General features: G+C 44.9%; 1 protein-coding gene across 3 annotated transcripts; it reads left to right on the forward strand.

Moving 5' to 3' along the window:
* Positions 1-346: 346 nt before the first annotated feature.
* prkab1a (protein kinase, AMP-activated, beta 1 non-catalytic subunit, a) lies at positions 347-17,147 on the forward strand. 3 transcript variants are annotated; one of them, XM_073065364.1, is made up of 8 exons: positions 347-712; positions 1,125-1,321; positions 3,108-3,277; positions 5,761-5,854; positions 8,384-8,498; positions 11,323-11,456; positions 12,995-13,063; positions 14,858-17,147. In XM_073065364.1, exons 2-8 carry the CDS (start codon positions 1,148-1,150, stop codon positions 14,933-14,935), a joined length of 834 nt encoding a protein of 277 aa, XP_072921465.1. In that variant the 5' UTR covers positions 347-712; positions 1,125-1,147; the 3' UTR covers positions 14,936-17,147. The 3 variants fall into 3 exon arrangements, with proteins under 3 accessions (XP_072921465.1, XP_072921467.1, XP_072921466.1); XM_073065366.1 differs by having other exon boundaries at positions 494-712; positions 1,125-1,315; XM_073065365.1 differs by having other exon boundaries at positions 639-770.
* Positions 17,148-17,493: the final 346 nt, after the last annotated feature.

Consider the following 17,493-nt stretch of genomic DNA (forward strand, 5'->3'; position numbering starts at 1 on the left):
AACCTATTACCTCTATTTCTAGCTGCACCCAATATTAGTGGAAAAAACCTGCTTACATTTACTATCATAATTTTGTATACCTCGATCAAATCTCTCCTCATTCTCTTACACTCTAGGAAATATAGTCTTTGCTTATTCAATCTTTACCAATAGCTTAAGTCTACAAGATCTGGCAATTCTTTACACTCTTAGTCTTATTGGTATCATTTTTATAGGTTGTTGACCAAAACTGTACACAATATTCTAAGTATTTTGCAAAAGCCAATTTATTTTTCAATTATGATGAGGGTCGAGTTTATTGTCAATTGCAGAAGGTCGTGACTACACAAATGTAATAAGCAAACTTGCGTGCAGTAGCATTAGAGGCTTAACATTTAAAATTACACAAGTACGAATTTCAAATAAATTTTACGAGAAAGTGGTCATAGTGTTACTATTACTGAGGAAATGATTAGGGTTGTACGTACATAATATATGATGTTATTTCATAACAGAGTCCCTGCTGTAATGAGGGCTCTCCCATTATGAATAATTACAGTAACATGTCCATAGCATTGTCGGGATCCGGAATCCTGCTCCAGCTCATCAGCGTTCACTATCCCTGGGAGCGCGTAGTTGGTGGGACCGGTTGGGTGGCATTTGATTGGCGGATAGGAGGAGCGGTGTGTCGGTGAACATCGACCGGAGGAAGAAGGGATTAAAACGTAGGCCGGTGAGTGTCCTTTAGGAGTCGTGTACGGACGGCGACGGCGGCGACCAACGACGATTCGGTACACGGGGTGAATCGTAATCCGGAGCTCGTAACGTTCACGCCGGACGGCCTGTGGGGAGGCTGGGGCTCCGCCCTCGCCTGTTTATCGGGACGGCCCGGCCTGTGCGACCGGCGCTCCCGACACCCTCTCCCCGGTTCCGCCCCCCAGCCCGCAGTACCAAAATATCCACTCCATCTCCCTCACCCCTCCCACTGGCTCGGTCTCTTCACCCGCACCTAGTCCGTCCCTCCATTCCCCAATTCTTCCCCGCCCCGTCACCCGGCTCCATCTCCCGACATATACTCCCCTGCCCCCCCCCCACCTTGCTTCTTCTCCCATTGACTGACCTCTTTGCCCATTGTATTTGTTTAGTGGGTTTTACTGAGCTTCAAAGGATGGGCAACACCAACAGCGAGCGTGCGGCGCTAGAGCGCCATGGGGGTCACAAAGCCTCCCGAAGAGACAGCACTGGCAGCGCTATTCATACCAAAGAGCACGACCGTCCCAAGATTTTGATGGACAGTCCAGAAGATGCAGACATCTTTCATGCTGAGGAGATCAAAGTACTGGTATCTCCACAAAGGATTTTTAATATTTTCTCCATCACGTACTGTTCTCCGTGCTCCCTGCTTTGCCCACTAAACTATTTTGCAGAGGATAATTGTCTTCCTCCAACTCTCTCGAAGAGTGCCGATGGTAGGAAGTGACAGGCAGCAAAACCAGCAGGACCTTACACTTGCCAAAAGTACATGTGAGGGACTGTCACTGAGCAGCCTCAGGAGTTAGACACAGGCAGTGTTTGTATTTGTCCCAAAGCTGAGCCAGGTAGCAGAGATAACTGGGGGTTGGAATTCGGCACAGTACCAGCCATAATCTTCCAGTTGTCTGTAGATGCAGAGGGCTGCTGGAGGATTGGACAATGTTGAATCGGAGAGCAGGAATGTTCCTGGTTCTACCTTGGCCCTGTTGATTAATGAATGGTTGTCCAAAGAACAGAAGAAGTAAGAGTGGACCACTCAATCCTTCAGAGCTGCTCTGTAATTTTTCCCTGACTGATCTACCCTGGCATCAACTTCTCTCCTGTGCCAATTCAAAACCATATCCATCTCTTTCAATCCCTCCAGTGATGTAGCCTCTGTGACCCTCCAGGATAGAAAATTAGGTTCATTACCCTCTGTGAGAGGAACTTGCTTTGCATCCTTCTAGCTTCTTTGTGGATTATCTTTATCACTGCCCCATTATGATGTCGTCTATAGACACGCACAATAATGTAATGCGGCCTCAGTTGCTGTTTAATTCTAAGTAGGTGAATTCCATCTTTAACCCTTTGATGACAACTTCTTTCTCCTCCCTTAGTCAGTTCTTCCTTAATCATTTCATTTGGCGTTCTGCTTATCCTCTCTGAACATGTTGTTTTCTGGAATGTTTGAATGTTTCGCACTCCCTTTTACAACGTCCTGGATCACAGCATCAGAAAAGTGACAGTAACTGAAACCTACCCCTGTCCTTTTCTCTTCTACTTCCACTCTTTACTGATCTGCCACCCCTCCCACTGAGCAGTCTTTTCTTCTGTTGTGTTTTCATACCTTGGGTTACCATTGCTGCCCAAATACAATAAATGTTCTTGCAATAAGAAACTATTATGCCTGTTAAATTTTAATTTATAGCATGTAATCCCCATCATTAAAATCAATGGTATTGCTGTTTCTGTGTACCAGTTTTAAACTAGCCAGGTTGTTTATGCAGATTCCAAACTGTATGTGGCAGGGAATTGCTACACCCTTGAGATCCTTTGCACATACTCCAAGCACAAAGGGGTTAACAAATCACCTGCGCATGTCCAGAAAAGTTAAAACATTGTAAGTTGCCTGCTGCAACAGCATCTGGGTTTTCCAGAGATTTCCCCAAAAGATGTTGCGGGTGGGGGGGGGGGCGTCATTCATTGGGACTGGTGTGTTGATGTAGATCCCGGCCAGGAACTTCCTGATGCTGTAACCACAGGGCTATAGTTGTCAGTTGTTCTGTATGGAAGGAAGAAGCAGGGTAGAAGAAAGTCATCTTCACACACCATTTCTGCAAGAAGATTATCTGCATTCATAAAACGTTGATTGTAGTGAGTCTGTACATTTTGCAAAGGTCTCAGTTTGTCACAAGACTATACTGAGACTCTGCCTAACGGATTTCACTAAGTTCCATGCAGGTCTGCTCCAACTGCTCTACTCAAGCAGATTAGTCATTTGTTTGTAAGTCAGCTGTTCCTGGGTTGCTTTACTTGCAGATGAAATGTAGTTAAGAAAGTTGAGTTTTAAATCGGCCAGTGATTGGGTTCATTTTCAGTTTTCTTCTGCCTTCAAGGGCCCGATGGAGAAGGATGAGTACCTTGCCTGGCAACACGACCTGGAAGTGACTGACAAAATTTCCAAGCAGGCTCGCCCGACTGTGTTTCGATGGAAAGGGGGTGGGAAGGAAGTTTTTATCTCTGGATCCTTCAATGGTTGGACCAACAAAATCCCACTGACCAGAAGGTAGGTCTCCCTGAACCCCAAACCCCTCCTCATAAGTTTGACAGGAGTGCAGGCTGCCCTCCATGATGGTTACTGGAGACCTGCTGTGGGTGCGAGACAAATGACAAACACTCTTTACAGGAAGACCAGACTTGAATTGGAGTAGTATATCTATGTAGGAAGACATAATTTAGAGGTTTAGTAAGTGCATACTGATGCAAGAATAGTTTTCATTTATATTAATGGTAATGGGTCCAGTAACGTTGTATTGCTTATCCAATCATTGGCACAGGAGTACCTGAACTAGGTAGTGTTACGTATTCAGGCAACAATAAATATATATGAGTTAGGCAAGGGTTTTTATAACAAATAACACGTTTATTAAACACTGAAAACAAACCCCCCAAAAGTAAACAAACACTAACGTAACCGGAAAACAGCTGCTGTGCGGCATCTTCACAGTTCTTAAAGCGATGTTGCAAAAAAAACAGTTCTTTAAAGCGGTATTGCCAAAAGTTCAAAATGCTCAGTCCATTTAAAAGGAGAGACTTTTTAAGGCAATTTAAATTCTCTTCCACGTCGTTGTCCTTCGATCCCCGGCGTCGAACTCTTCCCACAACGAATTTTATGAAACGTAACGGCTTAAAGGCACTGACCTTTCCTTCCACACTATTCTCAAATCCTTTCTGGTCAACCCAGGGATTAACACAAGAATAGTCAACGAAATCCTTCCGAATGAGGATCACACAAGGTCGAACCCAATCCACCGTCGAAAATTGATTCTCCTCGATCTTTAACTTCCGAACTCCGATATTCACTCTCCACTAGCAGTATTGTAAAGAAACTGCTGGCAATGACCTTTTAAACTTTAGGCATTAGATAAAACTTCATCTTTCAACTAAACTGCGTCATCACATTAAATCACGCAGTGGCATGAAGTCAACATGGCAAATCCAGCCACGAACTGCCCCACCTGACAGGGTGGGGTCTTCCTTTTATACCCTGTAAAAAAAACCTGTCACATGACCTCTACTGGCGGGAAAATGATGTCACTCCACCATCACAAGACCATTACCTCAAGTCCAGTATAACTTCAACCCCAGTCACGTGACAAGGGTACCACTGTCACGTGTCACGAGTACGTAACAGTAGTGATGCTTCATAATAACCACAATGGGGAGTTGTAGCATTAGGTTCAACCACTGTGATAAAGAGAGTTATATTTAATTGCAATGATAGATAGATGATCTTTTTGGAAACAAGGACTGTAGTTCCTGAGCAGTTATCATGACAACTGCAGCACAAACCTGATGTGCAATATAATCATTTCCATGGGCTCTTTGACTTTCTGATACAAGTTTGACAGAGAACCAATGAGAAATCTTAGGAGCTACACGTGAGTGTGTTGATTGTTTTCCAAGGGTTTTGTTGAACTCCCACTGGAGGAGGAGTACAAATATCTCACAGTATGCCATCAGTTTCACCATTTGGTGCATTCCATACTCAACTGCAATCAGGAGTGGATGGGCCCCAGGGTGCCAGACAATTCTTTCCTTTCTAGTTGCTTTTAGTTCCAGGTTTAGCTGCACAAGACCGTTTAACAAGCTTCATATTTCCACATGGTGTAGAAGGAAGCCATTTGGTCTGATGAATCTATGCTGGCTGTTGGAGCAATCCCCTAAACCTCATTTCCCTACTTATTTCCTTGTAGCCCATTCTGTCTCACGAGCCCATTAAAGTTCGTGACAGAAATTTACAGTAGCCAATTAACCAAATTCCCGGAATGGCGGGACTGTCATATGTTGACAGATTGGAGCGACTGGGCTTGTATACACTGGAATTTAGAAGGATGAGAGGGGGATCTGATTGAAACATATAAGATTATTAAGGGATTGGACACAGTGGAAGCAGGAAGCATGTTCCCGCTGATGGGTGAGTCCAGAACTAGAGGCCACAGTTTAAGAATAAGGGGTAGGCCATTTAGAACAGAGATGCGGAAAAACTTTTTCACCCAGAGAGTGGTGGATATGTGGAATGCTCTGCCCCAGAAGGCAGTGGAGGCCAAGTCTCTGGATGCATTCAAGAGAGAGTTAGATAGAGCTCTTATAGATAGCGGGGTCAAGGGATATGGGGAGAGGGCAGGAACAGGGTACTGATTGTGTACGATCAGCCATGATCACAGTGAATGGCGGTGCTGGCTAGAAGGGCCGAATGGCCTACTCCTGCACCTACTGTCTATTGTCTAAATGACCACCACATCTTTGAGATGTGAGGGTGGGAAAATGAATCGTCTGGGACAAGTTTGTGTGCTCACAGAGAGAGAAAAGCATGTAAACACCATGCATGCAACACAAGAGGTGAGAGTTGAACTGTGAGACAGGAACACCACCTACAACTGCCCATCTAATGCTGCCTTCTGCCCAGGGACATTATGAACTGACTCAGCAGCATCAGCCACAACTCATTTCATGAGCTTATTTACTCCTCTCCCTTGCCTTCTACAGTCAGAACAACTTTGTGGCAATTCTGGATCTCCCCGAGGGTGAGCATCAGTACAAGTTCTACGTGGATGGTCAGTGGACTCACGATTCATCAGAGGTATGAGATGGTTGTGTTCTGTAATTAATGAAAGGGAGCCAGGATATGTGGGAACTGGTACACGTTGTGATTGGCCATGTTATAGGCACTGTTCAATGTTCAACGTTCATTTATTGTCAAAGTATGTGTGTCATTTAGAACCTTGAGATTCACTTTCTTGCGGGAAAAACAATGAAACTCGGTAGCAGCACAAGAGTGTAGCAGTTAGCATAAAGCTATTCAGTGCTGGCGACATGGGTTGCTCTCTGTACAGAGTTTGTACATTCTCCTCATGAGTGCCTGGGTTTCCCCCAGGTACTCCAGTTTCTTCCCACCTCCCAAAGATGTATGGGTTAGTGGGTTAATTGCTCACGTGTATAACTGGGCGGAGCAGACTTATTGGGCCAGAAGGGCCTGTTACTGTATTGTATCTCAAAATCGAAAATATAGAATCCACGAAACACCACACTATAACAAGAAAGACTAAAGTCTGATGTGCAAAGGGAACAGATTGTCCAAATGATACAATGTAAACAAGTAATACTGAGAATGTGAGCTGCCAAGTCCCCAAGGGGTGGTCCGAGGGTTCCCGAATCCCCGAAGGTGGGGGAGTCCGTGGGCTGCTGAGTCACTTCAGCACTGAGGCGAGTGAAGTTAGTCCAGGAGTGCAACAACTGCTACGGAACCTGGCGGCACAGCTCCCAGGACTCCGGCACTTCACTCCGATGGCAGTAGCGACAAGAGAGGGAGAAAGGGCAAACACAGGTACACTGGACAGACTCGGGTGGGAGATCCTGGCTGGCACGGAGTGGTGGGGCTGAACTCTGGCTTGTTTTCTGCTCTGGGGCCTTGAAACTTCAAAATGGCTTCAAGTCCGCCATGGCTGTCTCTTCCAGTTTCAGTTTTTGTAGTGTGTGTTTTTTGTGGATTCTCTGTGGTTCTGTTTTCCTCTGAGGGCCTACAAGAAAATGATTCTCAAGGTTATGTATGATATACATACTTTGATTCATGGTCCATTTTTGTGGCATGGAGAATCTTCAGAATTGCTCCACACTGCCACCCTTGAATTTTATATCTTATATGGATAGAGTCTAGGAAACTCAGTCTCGCAGTAGGCTGGGCCAGAAAACTACTGTAGTTCCAAGTCTTGCTCGTTATTTTTCTTACAGAATGCTTGAACTTAATTTTAGGTCCTTATCACATATAATTAGCTTTGTGTGGAGACCATTGATCAAAGCAAAATTGCCTGCATATTTTATCCTTGGCCGGCTGTTCTGGCATCCACCTGATGCTGTGGGAGGATGTCCCTCCAGAAGCACGATTACCACTCCGTTAGTCTGTTCTCATCAGCGAAGAATGGAAGGGGTAATCAGTACCACATTCAGTCAGCAATGGCCTGCTCACAGAAGCTCGATTTGTTTTCTGCCAAAGCCACTCAGCACTTGACCATTTCACAGTTATGGTGCAAACATGGATAAAAGAGTGGAACTCTGCAGGTGAAGTAAGGAAACACCTGTGACATCAAGGCCATATTTGATTAAGTATGGCAGCTAAATGTGAGTCAATGGGGATCAAAGAGGAAACCTTCGGTATTCCCAGCTACTCGGATAATGAAGTTTATTAAGTCCATATCCAAATGAAGCAAGACTTGGCCAATATCTAGGCCTGGGCTGATAGCTGACTAGTAACATTTGCATTATACAAGTGTCAAGCAATGACTATATCCAAAAAAAGAAAATCCAACCCCCTGACATTCCATGGCATTTCCTGAAATCCCCTCTAATAATACACTGTCCAGAAACGGAACTAGAGTAGCCAAATACATAATGTAGCTGCAAGAGCAGGTCAGAGGCTAGGAATCCTGCAGTGGGTAACTCCCCTACATACCAACGCCTGTCTGGCATCCACCAGATTTAAGTCGAGAGTGCAATGGAATACTCTCCTTGCCTGGATTGAATGCAGCTTGAACAATACTTAAGAAGCTCAAGTTTAGATAAGGACATTGATAAAGCAGCCCTTCCACAACTGTTGCTCATTTCTCCACCAACACACATTAGCAGCAGTCTGTCCTGTCCATAGGTTACACGGCAGCAACTCAGAGAGACTCAGTAGACCAACACCTTCCAAACCCACCATCTACCAGTTCAGACAAGGGCTTCAAAAGTGTGGGGAACACCACCCCTAGGAGATACTCCTCCCCCCTCACCCCAGCAATTTGAAAACGAGATAATTTTACAATCAGACTTTAATTGGGAGGCAGGTAGGTCAGCCAAAACCAGGCTTGTGAGTAAAGGGGATGGTGTGATTTGTTGGGCTGGTGGTGGATAGGCTCAGGAGGCACGATGGAGGTTTCCAAACTGGGTGCATTCTGGCCGGGTTGAGGGATGTTACAGGGACAGAAACCAGTAATGAGTTTTGTCTCGGGTACACAGGGTCAAATACGACACAAGGATGATGAACTGAAGCATTGGAGAGACATTGGTGCTAAAGGCTTTGCAGCTTGCACATTGTGGTTTGATGTGTAAGTTTTGAAATGTGCTGTCTCTACAGCCCACCACCACCAGCCAGCTCGGCACGATCAACAATGTCATTCAGGTGCGGCAGACGGACTTCGAGGTGTTTGATGCATTGATGGTGGATTCGCAGAAATGTTCAGACATGTCAGGTGAGTCGGAGGTGTGAGAGCTGAATTGTGATAAGACTTGAAAAAGTGCCACATGTAATGTTTGGGTGACATAGAAACATAGAAAACCTACAGCATAATACAGGCCCTTCGGCCCACAAAGTTGTGCCGAACATGTCCCTACCTTAGAAATTACTAGGCTAACCTATAGCCCTCTGTTTTACTAAGCTCCATGTACCTATCTAAATGCCACTTAAAACAGTGGTCCCCAACCACCAGGCCGCTGTCTTAAAAGACCCCATCGTTTCCGCCTCCACCACCATTGCTGGCAGCCCTACACACTCACCACTCAAAAAAAACTTACCCCTGACCTCTCCTCTGTACCTATTCCCCAGCACCTTAAACCTGTGTCCTCATGTGGCAACTGTTTCAGCCCAGGGAAAAAGCCTCTGACTATCTACACGATCAATGCCTCTCATCATCTTACACACCTCTATCAGGTCACCTCTCGTCCACCGTTGCTCCAAGGAGAAAAGGCCGAGTTCACTCAACCTGTTCTCATAAGGCATGCTCCCCTTATGAGAGGAGGAGGAGGAACTCAGCCTGTAGCTCCTTGCTGGCTGTTTGCTAAGGCTATGCAATGAATTCAACATGCCTGCTCTGTCACCACTTGGTCTTCATTTATTCTATTTCCATCCTCTTGAATCTGTTTCTATTGCCCTTTTTGTAATTGGTCAACACAAATCAGATTCAGATTCAGTTTATTGTCATTTAGAAACCACAAATGCAATGCAGTTAAAAAATGAGACAACGTTCCTCCAGAATGGTATCACAAAAGCATATGACAAAACAGACTACACCAGAAAATCCACATAACGTTTGGCAATCCCCAATCCAGAGTCCGGAGAGGCTGCTGCGTATTAATATCACGCTACCGTCTAGTGCATTCCCCGGAAAGAAGCTCCAAACCCACCAGACAAAAACAAGACCAAAAACTAAAGCTACAAGACCTGCACAAAACCACATAATTACAACATATAGTTACAACAGTGCAAACTATAGCATAATTGATAAAAAACAGACTATGGGCACAGTAAAATTAGTCTAAGATGTTAAAGAACTGTAAGTTCAAAAGAAATCACCACAGTTTCCACAAGTCCCCAGGTCCCGACAGAGTCGCAATCCCATGCCGGCGGCAGAAGGGAATACCCCCACTATGGACTTCCAAGGCGCCGCCCGACTCAGCCTCGCAGACGCAGCACACAGTGGAAGCTCCGTCAAAACCAGCCTTGCAGACGCAGCACACACCAAAAGCGACCTGAGTCCGTCGAATCTCCGAGCCAACGACCATCCCCTCCGGCACAGCTTCTCCGAGCACCATCCTCTGCCGAGCGTATTAAGACGGCCCTGCCAACGGCCATCGGCAACACGACCCCGAGGACTGGGGGCCTGTTCTTCCCAGCAGAGTCCCGGACCTCACAGCAGCAGCAGCAACGAAGAAGGTCTTCCTGGAGATTTCCTGATGTTTCTCCGTGCTTCCATGTCCGTTTTCAATCGATTATGATTGCACACGGCACCCCACTTCACAAATAACAGATGATCAGTTCTGGAGTTTTTAAAACTGCTGCCTTAAGACCTACAAGTATCTGGGAGTACAGTTAGACGAGAAGCTAGACTGGACTGCCAACACAGATGCCTTGTGCAGGAAGGCACAGAGTCGACTGTACTTCCTTAGAAGGTTGGCGTCATTCAATGTCTGCAGTGAGATGCTGAAGATGTTCTATAGGTCAGTTGTTGAGAGCGCCCTCTTCTTTGTGGTGGCGTGTTGGGGAGGAAGCATTAAGAAGAAGGACGCCTCACGTCTTAATAAGCTGGTAAGGAAGGCGGGCTCTGTCGTGGGCAAAGTACTGGAGAGTTTAACATCGGTAGCTGAGCGAAGGGCGCTGAGTAGGCTACGGTCAATTATGGAAAACCCTGAACATCCTCTACATAGCACCATCCAGAGACAGAGAAGCAGTTTCAGCGACAGGTTACTGTCGATGCAATGCTCCTCAGACAGGATGAAGAGGTCAATACTCCCCAATGCCATTAGGCTTTACAATTCAACTGCCAGGACTTAAGAACTTTTTTTTTTAAAGCTATTATTAATGCTTTTTGAGTTAGTGATTTAGATGCATATCATATTATTACTGAGTTAAGTATTGTATGTAATGAGTTTTTGCTACAACAAGTGTATGGGACATTGGAAAAAAATGTTGAATTTCCCCATGGGGATGAATAAAGTATCTATCTATCTATCTATCTATCTATCTATCTATCAAGGTGGTTGGCAGAAGAGCCAGAGAGTTCATAATTTAGTATCCGTCTGGCTCCCAACATTTCTGCCTGTAGTAAAATTAAATCTCCTCTGAACATTCTGTACTCTGAGGATATGCCCTCTCCACGTAACCTAATTCCTACATGCCTGGTATGTTCTGGTAACTTGTTTCTTTACCTACTCCAAAGCTCTAACTATTCCCAAAGTGGCATACTTGTAGAGCTGCTGCCAGTGACTCGAAACTGAACCCATTGCTCCAGTTAAGGCCTACTGAGCACCTGGCAGGCACTCCTCAACTCCTTTTAATGTTGTCCTTTCTAGGTTATTTGCCTTTTTTTATTAACAAAATAAATTTTTCGCACATCCACTTTGAGCTAGAAATGCATTAATGAAAACGATCTCATACTCATTTCGTGAATTCCTGCCCCTTTTTCTCATTGATCAGTTTTGCTGCTACTACCCTTGTTTACATTAAGCATTTTAGCTACCGTCACGGCTTCTGTTATTAATCTCAAAGTAGGGTTAATCAGGATGATTAATCTTTCTTAGATCTGTCAAGCTCTCCCCCTGGCCCGTATCATCAGGATCCATACGTGTACAAGCCAGAGGAGAGAATTAAAACGCCACCTATTCTGCCGCCACACCTGCTCCAGGTCATCCTGAACAAGGACACGGGCATCTCAGTGAGTTCAAGCCATTGCTTTTTCTGTGATTTGCAATGACATGATACAACTGGCCTTTATGAGGTTTAGCTTACTGGGAGCTGAATGATCAATGTTCGACGAGTCAGCTTTTCATTGGGATACTGAGAGCTGTTCAGGATCTGTGTGAGGATCCAGTGCATGCCTGTGCCTGTGATGAAATTGTGGAGGTGCTGCCTGCAGACACACAGTGGGATGTGTACTGGTGTCCTTGGGACAACCCGGATTTGAGAAGATCTGAGTTCTCTTTGTGGGTTGCCCAAGAGTACACCACATTCACAAAGAAGGACAATAACTCTGTGCTTCTGGCTGCCTTTCACCGGGTGAGGAAACTCTTAGCTGGTGGGCCGCTGTTGATACTGTCATTCAGATGATCAGTATAGAATCACAGACGTGAGGATGCCAGTGCTTTATAGCAGATAAATAAACTGGGTGGTTTTAAAGCATGTTTTTTCACTTTCTGAGTAGATGAGTTTGTATTTGTCCCTGACTTCTGGTACTGTTTTTGATTTATTATCGTCACTATTATATTGTGTATGTGTGCCTAGTTCTGTACACAAGATGTTTTTCTTTTTAGCTGGTGCAATGTACATACTGTGGAATACTACACATGTCCAGTGCTGTGTGATTATCAGTTGCCCAACGTCGTGAGACTGGGCACTGGTTCTGATGCATATGAATTGAGTAGCCATACAGGTTATTATCCTATGACAGTCTGTTCGTTAAGTGTTTGTATATATCATTCTGCTTCTAAGCCTGCAAAGATGTCCTTGAATATTTTTGTTGTACCATTTACACATAGCCACCATCCTAACCAGTAACTTTGCAAAAACCCATCTTTTTTTTATTTTAAAAGCTTATACTCAATGGATTCTTGATCTGTTAAAAACAGCAAACTTGTCTTCATTTTTTCACTCAATTAATTTGTTAGCCCAGAACGCAGTGGATGACCTTCTCCCTCTCCTACTGCTTGACCAACGCACCCCTGAAGTCGGCTGAGAACCTCAACATCGTAGCGACACACTGGGTTGTGCAATGCTACAGAACGATAACCCCGTGCAAGTCTCCAGTAACTCTCGGTCATAAGAGGCTGAAATTAAAAAGCATTACTGAGGCTTTTCTGTTTGGAATGAAGGAGAGTGAGCGGTGACTTGATAGAGGTGTATGAGATGCTAAGAGGCATAGATAGAATGGACAACCAATGTTTTTTCCAGGACAGAAATGGCTAATACAAGAGGGCATAATTTTAATGTGGTTGGAGGAAAGTATAGGTAGGATGGCTGTCAGTGGGAGGTTTTTTTACACAGAGTAGCGGGTGTGTGGAATACGCTGACCAGGTGGCGGTAGAGGCAGATACATTCAGGGTATTTTAAGAGACTCTTAGGCACTTGGATGAAAGAAATTTGCAAGAAATTTGGTGTTGGAGTTGGTGGAAGGATTGGCCGAAGGGCCTGTACTGTTCCATGTTCTGTACAGAGAGGGTCTCATTCTGATCCTGGTGTGTTTGCTCTTGCTCTTAGTGTGATCCTGCCTTGCTTCCAGAGCCAAACCACGTCATGTTGAACCACCTGTATGCTCTGTCCATCAAGGTTAGTATTGCTCTTTTTTAAAATGTCTTCACTCTTCAATCTATCTGCTTGGCCAGAAGCACTAACCCACCAGGTTCTCCTACTGGCTGTTAAATTCCTCTAGTCAACAGTCTGTCCTGGACAGAATTTGTTTTAAGGGATGGGAGAGGTGGTTTTGACTTTTTTAAACTAATAAAAAAAATAGGAAATTAAAAGGAAAAATATGCAAAAACTGCACACCTAACTCCAATTATGTGTTGCTGATCTTTCAATAACATTCACTGCTGTACCTTGCTGTAAATTGAAAAGGAAAAGTTCAAGATTCACTGGTCAAATTGTGGAGCTCATAAGCTATGACAGAGCACCTTTTATTTCCTCGATATCAGTCTTATAAGAGGGGTCTGATATTCAGATTGATTATCACATGTGCATGGAAACATACAGTGAAACGCTTCATTTGTGAAGCCTGGCGATGTATGGGTGCAGTCCACAAATGTCACTGCATTCCGGCACCAACATAGCATACTGACAGTGCTTGGCAGAACGACACAGAAGACAAAAACATTAACAGCAAAATAAGCAACAAAACAAGAGCTAAACAAGCCGGTCCCTCCCACCCATCCATACTGATATGAAAAGTCAGCATTTGCACAACTTCTCCCACAAATTCCCCTCGCATTCTGCACTGCACCAAGGTTTGTAACTCGCTCGTCTCCCCCCACTCCCTCACACAAGCATCTTGCCCACAAGTACCACCAGAACAAGGAAGTCTAAGCAAAGTTAGAAGGTTGAGACTCCCACTACATTCCTTTATCCTGATAATTCTTTAAAGATCCAACACTTCAAAGGAGCACATATTAGCTATTTGAATAGATCCTTTTTTTTAAAAAAGAAGGAACCTGTTGAGGAAGGTAGGTTAATTCTTCCAGTTCCCTAATTGGTATTTTATTCACCCAAAGATTTTTGATATCAGTGCTCTTTGTTGGATCTTGCTACTCATGTCGAATGTACTAAGGTACAGACTTGGTACAATATTAACATTTCATTTCTCTAAATGAACAGCTGCATGTCAGTCATCGGGAGCATCCTTTGTGACATCCCAAAGCTTTGAACTGCACTCTATAAGTGGAATACGCGTATCCTCATTATCCCCTAGTTGCCCACTCCAACTTTCATAGTCATTACTCTCCTATCCCCGCATAACACAGTTCTCCCCCTCAGGCATTTTCCAGTTTCTCCCACCCAGTTTTACCTCATCTTTCATAACTTTGGATTTCAAATATGGTGCACCTCGTGTCTAAAGACTACTTGAAGCTCAGTGCCAAGCCCTTTCTACTTATTAACGTGGACACAGAGAGCATTCCGCCTGATGGGTCCATGTTAGATCCCAGTTCTGTTCTTCTTGTCCTGTTTCCCTGCAGCTTCTTTTCTCTCTCATGCCCATCAACTTCCCTTTTGTTTCTTTGCCACTGACCTACACTTTGGGATGTAGGGGGAAGCCAGAGTACGAGGGCAAATGTGTGGAATGGCAGGCAGAATGTGCAAACTCCGCACAAATAGCACTGAAGGTTATGATTGGCCCCAAGTCCCCAGAGTTGTGAGACGACAGACCACCGTCTGACCTTGCTGCATTTTGATGTATAGCTCCCAGAGGTTAGCGAAGAGGAATTGCCATATTGAGTTCCCTGAGCGAATGCTGAGTCCTGTGCTAGAGATGTTGTAACCTTACCCCGTTGCTGCCAAAGTGCATTGTACTTTACAGTTGTGCAATGATGTTGCGTTTGCTCTTTGCTAAGTACTTGTCATTGTTCGCAGGATGGTGTCATGGTATTGAGCGCCACCCATCGTTACAAGAAGAAGTACGTCACCACTCTTCTCTACAAGCCCATATGATCTGTAAAAGCGGCTCCATTCTCCCCCTCCAATCAGGAAGCTCCATTTTCGTCAGCTGTCGCTCGCCATTCGTCAGTCTCTGTCCTGGACTAGCTCAGGAGGATCTTGATGTGACTGAATGGGGCAGTAATTGCGGGAGTCCGGGCGATCCTGTCTGTCTGCACATCTACTTCCTGCTGCAGAAAGGGAAATCTGGAATCGGGTGCCGGATAAAGTGCCTCTGATTGTCCTTCAGACTGCCACAAAGGTTCCCAAAGCTAATGGCTGGCTGCACAGTCATTCCTTGCTGTGGCACCTCCATTTCCATTCCATTAATGTTAGAGTTTCTTCCCACTCTGTTCAGAGGAGAGTACTCTGTGCTCATTTGTAACACAGGCTGGAATCGCTGTGAGTTAAGCAATCATGGTGCTACAACAGGGTACACTCTCCAACTTCTCAATGGGACAGTATCATTTTCCCATTACTTTCACCAAGGGATCACTATCAGGGGAAAGCTGATAAATAAATGGAGCTCTGATTAGATCGGGGAAACCTGCACAAATGTAAGTAAGGGATCAAAAAAGCTCGAAATTTAATGTAATTGAAAACTGGCTGTAATTTCAGCCTGCTTTGTATCTGTGCTTCACCATAACTGTATTCACTGACAGCTGTACTCCACAGTGATCACTCTGCAGTCTGTATGGGCAGGGGCTGGCGTTCCATGATCTCCATTCTGCCCCTGGTGTTGCTGGCAAAGTGGGGAAGTGGTGACACAGTGCAGTAATGTCAGTTTCTCACTCTTCATTAAAGCTGCTGCAACTCTTCCAGCTGCTGGAGGTTGCAATAGAATAGCAGCAGCCCTATAATCGTCTCTGGTTTAGTTTGTGTCCATTGCATATTTTAGTTTTTTTCCCCCACTCCTGCTGTGAGATCTCGCCCAAGGGATCATTCATCCTGTTTGACCCCAAATATCTGGTTGTCCCTCCCTGTTCGTAAACCCTATTAATTCCAGCAGGTCTGGCCCTGCCTCCTCATAACCACACAGATTCCAGTGGGCCTGCCCCTACCTCCTCGTAAACTTCATCGATTCCAGCGGGCCTGTCCCTGCCTCCTAGTAAACCCCACTGATTCCAACAGGCCTGACCCGGCCTCTTCATAACCACACTGAATCCAGTAGGACACCCCCTGTCTTTGTTTGCATGGGCCCTCAGTGATTCTAAAAGAACACAAATAACTTTCTAATTAAGTTTTCATATCCTTGGGGCTCTCCAACCAGTCATCCAACTATTGAAGTGCTTTTGAAGTGTAGAGACTGTAGTGATGTGTGAATCACAGGAGCTGGTTTCTGCAGCCATATCATCTGTTGTCATGATGTTGACTTAAAGTTGGGTGTGCTGGTTGAAAAGAAAGTTTTTAACATTCTCCCCAGCAAACAGACCAGGTCAAAGGTTTTAAAGTCTATTCCAAAAGTCAACTTGTCTGGCAGTGCAGCACCCCATTAGCCCTGACCTATCAGTGCCAGAACAGATGCTGCTAGTTGTCTCTTCTCCTCCCTAATGGGATGTAGAAAGGAAACAATGGCCCTGGATCAGCCCCTCCCCAGCTGTTCCAGCAGCATTCAGGGAGCCAGAACCCATCATGGCCAGCCTGGGATCTCGCTCTTGTCCGGATGCAGACCAGGACAAGCCAGGGGCTGCCCAGGTCTTTTGTTTCATTGCTGTATTGAATGAGATGTAATTGGGAGAGGTCCAATTGAAATCCCTCCAGCATGTGGCTTTTGTGCTGGTTTTATCCTGTCCTTTGGCAAATTTGTGTGTTTGAGCCCATTGTACATCCTAGGCTCTCCATTACAGCGACTATACGCAGGCTGAAAGATGTGATGAAGAACCAGGCCTGCTCATTTGGGCGCCCTGTACATCCTGTTTTACTAACGGAAGAATTTGGGGAGATCCGGGGAAATCGATTTCCTTGTGACAGCCATGCTTTTAGCAATTTTTTTAATGACTGCCAGATTTTTCTCTCACGTCTCTGAAATATCATGTACATTGGATTTAGTGTAGTTTGCCCGCTCATTGATTGAACAGTTATGAATGGTGCATGAGATTATTTCTGTATTTGTTGCACTCCAATGGTAATCGTGAACCTTTTATTGGGAGCTAGTCACCATGGAGTTCTTTGTTTGCGTGTGTCACCTGACACTCAATAAATATTCTGATGACACCTTTCAGCTCAATTAAGTTTCGGTGGATGTTACTGAATTGTTTTAGGAAATATAATTGCTGTTGCAACAGGCAGTGTTGGTTTCACAGGTTTTCACTATGCTATTAGAGTCTTTATTTCACTGAAGGTTGAGCAAAATTCCAAGGCCCATGGTTGGTATCTCTACTGCTGGTGTTCAAACGACAGTAGGTTTTATTTGCTCCGTGAACAGGAACATATTCTGATAAGATGTAATGAGGGATCTGTGTGGTGCTATAGATATAGGATGATAATTCTCCCACTGTGGTACAATTACATGATAATGGGTGATTATAGGCCTGACCCAGTGCGTCAGTGTGTCAGTGATTACTGTAATTTGG

This window comes from Hemitrygon akajei, chromosome 14, assembly GCF_048418815.1.
Source record: "Hemitrygon akajei chromosome 14, sHemAka1.3, whole genome shotgun sequence".
Classification (NCBI taxonomy): domain Eukaryota; kingdom Metazoa; phylum Chordata; class Chondrichthyes; order Myliobatiformes; family Dasyatidae; genus Hemitrygon; species Hemitrygon akajei.

Coding starts and splice junctions, on each gene's coding strand:
- prkab1a (XM_073065364.1), top strand. CDS start 1,148: ATGGGCAACACCAACAGCGAGCGTGCGGCGCTAGAGCGCCATGGGGGT. Junction 3,278..5,760: donor AAAATCCCACTGACCAGAAG/GTAGGTCTCCCT, acceptor TGCCTTCTACAG/TCAGAACAACTTTGTGGCAA. Junction 13,064..14,857: donor TGTATGCTCTGTCCATCAAG/GTTAGTATTGCT, acceptor CATTGTTCGCAG/GATGGTGTCATGGTATTGAG.